Consider the following 9,063-nt stretch of genomic DNA (forward strand, 5'->3'; position numbering starts at 1 on the left):
TTTACAGGGAAAAAAAACCCTTTAGTTCTTTCATGTGGTATTGATTTGGATGAGATCAGAACTATCACAACGGTAACTGGTTTGTGCACATTGTCTTTCTAGTTGGCCTCAGATGCCTTGAAACAACTTGAAAGAAAATAACCAGTCCCTAACTTTGTGTTCCAGTACATGTGCGACTCTTCTGTTTCATAAAAACACTTATAAATGAGAGAAGGCTGACAGTAATCACACAAAATGTGACTGTTCTCAGAGCAGCTATTCTTTATCTAACCTCTACACCCTTGACTTTGGCTGGGTTCTTGGAAGGGTTTTCAAGCATTTTTGAGCAAAGTTTTAGGTCGCTCTGGTACTGGAGGGAACTTGGTGTGCAGTGCAGAAACAAAGCCCTCGTTTTTTTGGGTTTGACTGGGACAATTAGAATTGTCTTTAACTCTTTTTAAAATTTCAGTCTAGCTTGAGCTCCAAAATCTAAGTTGAAGTGGAGGGACTGCCAACCAACTCTACAGTGATAAAAATCTTTCCATATGTATTTTTACCAAACTCTTTTCAAATCTAGTGCTGACAAGCCTTCTGCAAACTACCCCAGTCATCCCTTTCCTAGTGTCACTAGGATTTGTTTGGTGGGATCCTGGGGTAGCAATGTCCTGTCACCTTTTCAGTTCTCAGAGTGAGTTATTAAAATAGTTACAGCAAGAGAATAAAATAAAAAATCACTATTGGCAACATTTGACATCTTCTTGTGGCTCATGCACTATCAAGCATTTTTCTTAAAGTGTAGGCTTCTAAAGCCATTTAACTACATGGGAATCTTATCTTCCTCTTTATTAAACTGTATGTTTAACCCTTTTGGTCATATAGGCAGTCTTAAAAGTATGACGTGCATGTACCTCAAAGGCTCAAAATGGATGGAAAACATAAAAGGGCTCCGCATTGATTTCCTGTTTTAATCTCACCGAGCCACCCTTATAATTCAAGGTGTTTGACTCCTGATTTTCCAAGCTTTGTGTTGACAGTACTGAAGTGGTAGGTGAGATGCACGAATATGTGTAAAAGGTTCAGTTTACCACATAGCTTTACCACTCTATATTGCATCTAAGTATAAATACATGCACCTACACCCATTCTTTCTGTAACTTGAAAAGGTTTGATATGTAAAGGGCAAGCCTGAAAATGTTAATGTAATGCTGTGATACTCTAGGCTCCCTTTAACAGGAACCATTAAAATGTGCATAATTATAGGCCAAAATGTCAAGCAGTCAGTTTAATTTACTGATGAATACATAGAATTAATGTTTTGCAACAGTTCCAAGATTTTGAATTATGAATTAGTGGCAAGGTAATATTTTGTTTTGTTGACATTTGTTGAAACAATTTCAGTATTCATTTGGCCTGTGCCTTTGTCCGCAGGTGGATTTTGCCTTTACAGTTTGGCAGAGTTTTCCGGAGAGGATTGTAGGGTACCCTGCTCGCAGTCACTTCTGGGACAACACTAAGGAGAGGTGGGGGTATACCTCCAAATGGACTAATGACTATTCCATGGTATTGACAGGAGCTGCTATTTACCACAAGTAAGAACCCAAAGCATCTGCTGTCCTCCTTCTGTATGAAACAAAATAGTAAAGGGGGATGGGGGGTGAAGAACATTCTTCCGGGGAGGGGAAAAAATGGAAAGATAATAAATGGCTCTACTTTTTATGGGGTAATAATTTAAGTTCTTGGTTTAGCTCTGGGGATCTGGTAATCATTATTGCGCTTGTTGGGTCTCTTTGAAGTCACTTGTATTTTGAGGCAGTCGGACTGCTCTTTTTAACATCAGGAATTACACACTTCAAAGAGTTCCCGAATTCATTAAGCTGCTCGGCTGAATGGCCTGTAGCATAGCAAAAAGGAGGTTACTTCCAGACCAGCTCTGGGTATGTGTTGGCTGACAGCTGCAGACTGCAAAGTCTTCTGCTACTCTAGAAATGTAGTACAGTGGACACATCACGGATCAGCATATTGCAGCATGTTGGAGAAAACTCCCAACTTCAGCAGACCAAAGACCTCTCTAGAATTTTGGAGAAGGTCAGCAAATTCTGGAGTATCTAATCCACATCCCCGCAAAGGAGAAGACAGGCCATAGGGGCTGATACAGGTCCAAAGGAGAATAATTGCAACAATAAAGGCGGTAGTAGGCCAGTTTAATAGAGTTCTCTCCAACTGAACAGTTTTGAAAGAAGAGGTGGAAGATGAATTCATCAGTGTTGTCTATCACATTATAGCCATGTGGTGCTCTCTTTACTACTTCTCCATTATCTTGATACTTAGGTCTGCATTATTTCTTTCAACACAGTTACAAAAAAGGCATATGTTTTGTTTCTCCATTAGCAATATTTACTGTCTTGATGAGATACTGATTTGTTCTCCCTTCTTGTTGGAGGATGAGACCGAAGAAAGGAAGTGGTATATCCAGAGTTGAGTACAAAACTTGTGTCTCAACTGAGAGAGAAATTTCCTGGAGTTTGTAATCCCTGAAAGCCCAGTAACTTGTATTAATAACGCTGCTCTTGGTTTCCAGATATTATCACTACCTGTACACTCATTACCTGCCTGCCAGCCTAAAGAACATGGTGGACCAACTGGCCAATTGTGAGGACATTCTAATGAATTTTTTGGTGTCAGCCGTGACAAAATTGCCTCCAATCAAAGTAACACAGAAAAAACAGTATAAGGAGACCATGATGGGACAGGTATGTATCCACAGCATGTTTTAGGAGTTGGGATGTATTGATAATATAATGGTTTGACTTCTAGGTTAGGCTTAGAGAGTGATACAATTCTGTCAATCTTTTTGCAGTTTTTAGTTTAGCAGAACTGTAAATAGACTTTAGATATGATTATTATAATGAAGGAAAGGGAGAAATGGCAAATTTCTACTGTGGATGACAGCTTCTCTTCATAGTTTTCTCACACAGTGTTATTCACAGTGATCCCAGACTCATGGAACTGATGATTGTGGTGACCGAATTTCAGTTAAACACCAGTTTTCTAAGTAAATATTCTAGACTTAAGACCTAGTCATGGAATGCTAGAAGCAGAAGTAAATTCTAGAAAGGTTTTACATTTTGAATTATTATTAATAAATATAATGTACCAGGCCATCCCTGTGCTATTTTAAAGTATATAGTGTGATTCAAGCACTGACATCGGACTGTCACAACAGAGGTAATTGGTGATGTTCAAGCATTTTTTCCCACAAGGAACATTTTGTCCCACAGTGACGCCATCACTCACTAGCAGCCGTGAAGTGCCTGGTTTAGATCCTCTTCCAGCTACTGGATAAGCACTCTGTCATTGCAGAAATGGATATACCTTCTAGTAACAGCAATGCATGGTAACCTGGGGGCACTTTTCCTGCTGCCCTGTGTGAGCAAGCGATGGGAGAAATATAGCAGATCCTGCAAGACCTTCAGGTCCTAAACAACCTCCCATCTGTACTGCCACGGTGTCTGTGATCCTCACTACAAACAGGACCGTGATTACTAGGGGGCAGGGGAAAGAAGGACCCCTCCATTTTCCCCTCACATTTTCTCCTATTAGCATTTCTTGGATCTTTGACTGGGGAGTGGCCATGCCACTTTGTAGACTCCCTTATCTGTATGCCACTGCACTTTCATCTGAGGTAGAGGTAGCATTCAGCAACTCTGACTCATCTGAGCACCCAGGAGACCTTCTATGAACAAGAAGGTGCCATCCAGAAAGTACCCATTGCTTCCAGTTTGAGCTTCACCTCTTCACAGGGCCATGCTTTGGCTGTTTGGCAAAGTCTGAACATTCATTTTTCTTTTTATAGCACGGGTGACTCGAGTCAGCCATGAACTATAGCTCTCTCCTAAAGACAAGTTGTTCCTGCAGCTCTGGGAAATGTAATGGACCATGTTCGTAATTCCTTGAAAGACAAATAAAAAATTAACATAACCTCAGTGTTGTGACAGAGATTAATAGTCATATGGAAATTCACTGTTAATGGCCAGAATGTCTGCTATAATCCTCTAGCAACAAGCTTTTGCTTGCTCTTTAGTGGTTCGGTATAATCAAGAGTCTGTAATCAATGCACATTATAACCTACCACTTGAGCTGAACTGGACAGCCCTTGGACAAAGATCAAGTCTGATATCCCACTCATTTGGCAAGTCACTGACTTTATCAGTTCCTTTGCATTTTAATTAACACACTTTGAGTTTATGAATTTATATTTGTTTTTAAAGTATAGTGGAAACATAAGTGTTGTTCAGAGATGCATGAGAAGTGGCACAAAACAAAACTTAGGTTCTCAACATTCATAGTTTATCTTAAATAATAGTTTTATTATGTTTATACATGTAGTTTAGGTACAGATAGAGAATAATAGCTGCTTCAGAGCTGTTAGGGCGTTATTTTTCCAGAGGTACTGAGCTTCATGGACTTCCATAGGAATTACAGCTGCTCTAAACTTTGGAAAATCAGGCCGCAGTATTTTGCATGTATGCATGCAAAGATCGTGGTCTTTTCCTCAGGTCAGAGTTTAACGTGATGTAATGTGGATCTTCAGTTAATTTTCTCTGTCCGTAAGACGGTACTGTCTTATGCACTGGCCTCGGCCGGAGGGATTCCTGGAAGCACCCTGCTTTTCTCTGCAGGATGTCTACCCACATGAGTAATGCCAAGCACTTAAGGACTTCTGCTGAGCTCAGTTACAAGTTGGTTGAAATTACTTGTGTATAAATTTCTGCAGATCTGGACTGCAAAAGTGTGTTTTTGACCTGTGAAACCGCAATAATTGCAGTGTGTTTTCCTTGTACGGCTGAAGGCCATGGGCAGCAGCTGACTATAGGATGTGCACCTCCAATGGAAAGCAGTGGCCTGCTTGCTTGTTCTATCTGTGAAATAGCTTGAGGGTTTAAAAAAAGAGTGAGGGATGGGGTGAAGTAGCGTGCTGGCAGGCTTTGGGAGGCACGCTTGCGGGTGTCGTGCTCCGGGTCAAGCTGGCTCGTGGTCGAACTTGGGTCACCACACAGCGCTGTTTTGAAAGTCGGGGGCGGCCGGCTCGCCATCGCCGGCTCCCACTGCGGGCACGTTGTCCTTCCCCTGGTTTGAAAGCCCTCGCCGAGCAGATGTCAGCTACCGCAGAGGCAGGCGCTCTCAAGCCCCGACACTGCTCTGCAGCATGGCGTCAGCCCTTTCCCGCCATTTTGTTGTGTTGCCGCCGACGTCTGATTTCTGCTCTCCTCTCCACACAGACGTCCCGGGCCTCGCGCTGGGCCGACCCCGACCACTTCGCCCAGCGGCAGAGCTGCATGAACACTTTCGCCAGCTGGTTTGGCTATATGCCGCTGATCCACTCTCAGATGAGGCTCGACCCTGTCCTCTTTAAAGACCAGGTCTCCATCCTGAGGAAGAAGTACCGAGACATTGAACGACTCTGAGGAGCGCTGCTGAGGGGGCCGAGCCGCCCCCGGCCCGCGCGGCCGCCGGCGCGTGGAGCCAGACTGTGCCGCCGACAGCAAGCGCCCGGCGAGCGGCGTCCCGGCGCCACGGGCGCGCTGCTCCGGACTGCGTCGAACCGCCCGGCAGGCTTCTGTCCCTCAAGACTAGGTCGTGTACAGTTTCATTATGGAACATCAAAGAATTATTTTTGAAATGATTGCTATGCAGGTTTAAACTTTTTTAATGATCAAAAAAAAAACCTATTAAAAACAGAGTTCTTTCTTTAATCAAAATTGTGTTGGTTGTGAATATTTCAAAGCTGCCATTTCTTTCTTTCATGCATTTGATTGTCATTGCAATTTTCATTCATTTTCCCCTGCAAAGTTGAACGCTTGAATCTCACAGGGAGAAAATGCAGCAGGTTCAGAAACAAACTGAGCACAAGCAGGACAGAACCGAAGTATTGATGTTTCTCATTTACTGCTGACTTTAAATTTTTTTCCTCAGTTTTCCCCAAGCCGGTAGCGGCCACTATGGCAAAACCCCTTTGGATGGATGGAAAACTGGAGAGCCCCCAACGAGCCAGACGAGAGCATAGATCGTCCTGGTTGGGGACCCCATTTTTAAAGGCATTTTTAAAGCCTTGCCTTGAAGGGGGAGAGGAACGCTACTGCCAAGGAGCAAACCGGTGACCTGGAGCACAGGGAGGGCTTCGTGCACAGCAGAGGTGCGGTGCCGGTTGTGTATTCTGGTAGGAGAGGCGCATCCCGAACGGCGCTGCCCGTGGGTGAGCACCGCAGGGGCGGGCAGCACGGCCAGCGTGGCGGCCGCGCGGGACACACACAGCCTGTGTGAGTCCCTGCTGCCCGGGGGTACTGGTGCCACTTGGCCACGGCAGCCAAATTTCTAGAAATAGCTTTGTTCTGAGGGCAAAAGGGGCGTTGGCAGAAAAAGAAAGCATGTTAGTGCTCGCAATGCAGGAATTCGGCCTGTAACAAATTGGTTTATATGAAATCAAAGCATGGGCTTTTCATTTTTTTTTTTCTTTCTCTTTTGTTTTTTTTTAAAGTGCAAATAGGTGGAGAAATTCCCTCCTGGAGGTCTGACACCTGAAGTAAAGTGTGTGGTCAGACACTGGGTACTGGTGGCAGCGGGTGCTCCCAGGCGTTCTTGGGGCAGGGTAACTCGGACAAAATACCTGCCCCTGAAACACCAGCGTTGCTCATGTTCCAAAATGGTTTTATCATTTCAAATGGAAGTATTTTTAAATGGAAATATTCCAGCTATTTATTTCTCTGTAGTGCTTTGCTTATTTATATGTTTCTTTCAATTGAAGAATGAAAACAAAAGCGGTGATTTGGGTCAGGAAGATGCCATTCCAATTTGCTAAGAAAATAAGCACTTTAAAAACGTTTTGTACTCCGACATTTTGATGAGATGCGTTTGGGGTGCTCTGTAGCAACAGCCACCCCCAAGAGCTCTGTTAAAGTCACAGCAAGAGGGTTTAGTGCCGATGCCCAGAAGACCAGCAAGCCTTTCTATACCTCATTCCTTTGTAAACAGGTGGTCCGGTGTAGCTGGAGTGCTAGGAAGGGTGGACCAGAATTATCACCAGTTTCATTCGGGCTCAGGCACCAGTTTATTATGCAGCTTTAAGCAACTCCCATAACCAAGGCATGCCTCAGCTTCCTCATTTGTAAAAGTAATAGTTACTGGTTGTAGAGGGAATGCTGTGAAGCCTAAATAATTTCCCTTGCTGGTAAGGTCAGGATCCCTAAATGCAAAGTTGCTTTAAAAGTGCAAAGTACATATTGCTAAATGTTTGGACGCAACCTGACATGCAAAGACTTGAAAAGAATGCTTTGCTTTGCATATGTATTGCAATATTTGAACAGAGCACAGCAAGTTAGGGCAGGAACATCAGGTTCCTGACATTTTGTGTTAAATCTGAACCAAATCTTTAAAGGAATCTGCCAAAACATGTGTGAGACTGCAGCTAGTGACTTACGCTGCTGGAAGGTAGAGGTGCCACTTTTCCCCTCCTCCTTTTGCTCTCCCAGCCCATGGCCATGAAGTCTCGCCTCACACCTTCTGCCATGCTGGTGCCCACCAGATGCTTCTGTGAGCCCATTTAATTCACTAAAATCACGGAGAACTGTCCAGTGATTTACTGGATTTTTTTAATGCCATTTTAGAGAGTTAAATCAGCATGTGGAGAAGTAAAGAGGCAAGAGTAGGTAGGCAGGGCCAGGGAGGGAAGGGGAGCAGGTTATGCTCCTGTCTTTGTAGGGCTAATTCAGTGCTAATTCAGCTCCCCACACCCCATAAAAACCTGAACCGCACTTCCCTGTGCTCTCATGTCTGCACTTGCTGATCTGCAGGGGAGGGTGAAGTCCAGTGGTTTGATTTTCCAGGGTGAATAGCTCAGCAGCTCCCATGCCACTTTTTCCTCTTGAAGGTCAGGCAGCTCTTGCAGGGACTGGAGTAGGCCTTCTCCTTAGACTCAGTTTTTGGAGAATGTGTCAAACAGTGGATGAGGTCAGCAGGGCTCACGCTTTGCTCGTGTCCCCGTTTGCAGGCGGGCGTGTGGATGTGTCAGGAGCATCTGCACCTGGAAGCAGCTCATGGTCTGTAGCCAGCAAGAGGGGCCAGGGAGAGGGAGAGGGGAAGAAGGGAACCTACAAAACCAAGAATTAGAATTCTGCTTGGGTTTTAGTTAATGCCATTTTGGGGCACGTGGGTTGGGTTTTTAGTAAAAAAGGGAGTAGCTAACCATTTTTGGAGTGCAACGAGTCAGGCCAAGCTTTTAAGCTGTTTGACATTCTGTTACCGTCACTTTTTGGGGTGGCTGAAAGAGACTGTGCTGAAGCTCGCTCTCAATGTGATTCGAGGCCCTTTCTGTTTACAGATCGCTAATTAAACAAGTAACAATGAAAGGCTTAGCTCCAGAAGGGATGCGGATAGGTAGGAGAGTTTCTCTTTGCAGCACGTTACCCGGGCATAGCCGTCTCTCTAGGAAAGAATGTGCCTCGCAGCCAGTCTGGAGAGCGGCCGTCGGTCTCCGTATCCACGGCCCGGGGACCCAGGGGAAGAGCTGGATGCAAATCCGGCTTAGAGACTTGGTGTGTTACGCTCAATGCAGACGTTATCGGCCAACACTCCTAAGGACAGTAGGCGTGCTTCCAAGCCTCCCGTGTGTATCTCTGTTGGATAGAGCTGTGTTGTTTCCTTAGTGAATGAAATCATCCTTTTATCACATCCTACGTGCGAGTTAATGGCTCTTTATTCTTTTTTTCTCCCTCCCCCCCCCCCCTTAATTCAGATGGTGCTGAAACAAGGTTCACTCCTTGTTGCTCCTTTTGTAGTTTTGTTTTGTTTTTTTTTTTTAATTATTTTCCTTTAACAGCAGGCTATGTTAGCCTTTACTTTACAGGTACTTGAATGCCTGATGACTTGACTGAGTGTTACGCATGTGGCCTTTTGTAAAGGTTACTGACCTTAATTTAATCAGGGGTGAGATGGATGGATGAATGTGAATAGATCCATGCCATTAAAACAGAATAAAAGTAGGGATTAGAGTTTGGGAGAACTGATGAATTTTTAATTGAATTTATTAAA

The 9,063-nt window shown here is 44.3% G+C and overlaps 1 protein-coding gene across 1 annotated transcript in view; it reads left to right on the plus strand.

The window, feature by feature from the left end:
- EXT1 (exostosin glycosyltransferase 1) overlaps positions 1-5,692 on the plus strand; it is a 180,729-nt gene extending 175,037 nt beyond the window's left edge. The window contains exons 9-11 of the mRNA XM_082328056.1: positions 1,408-1,568; positions 2,558-2,729; positions 5,259-5,692. Coding sequence (XP_082184182.1) covers positions 1,408-1,568; positions 2,558-2,729; positions 5,259-5,444 — 519 coding nt within the window. The 3' untranslated portion in view covers positions 5,445-5,692. The remainder of the gene's footprint in view (positions 1-1,407; positions 1,569-2,557; positions 2,730-5,258) is intronic.
- Positions 5,693-9,063: the final 3,371 nt, after the last annotated feature.

The sequence above is a fragment of the Platalea leucorodia genome, assembly GCF_965183815.1.
Source record: "Platalea leucorodia genome assembly, chromosome: 1".
Lineage (NCBI taxonomy): Eukaryota > Metazoa > Chordata > Aves > Pelecaniformes > Threskiornithidae > Platalea > Platalea leucorodia.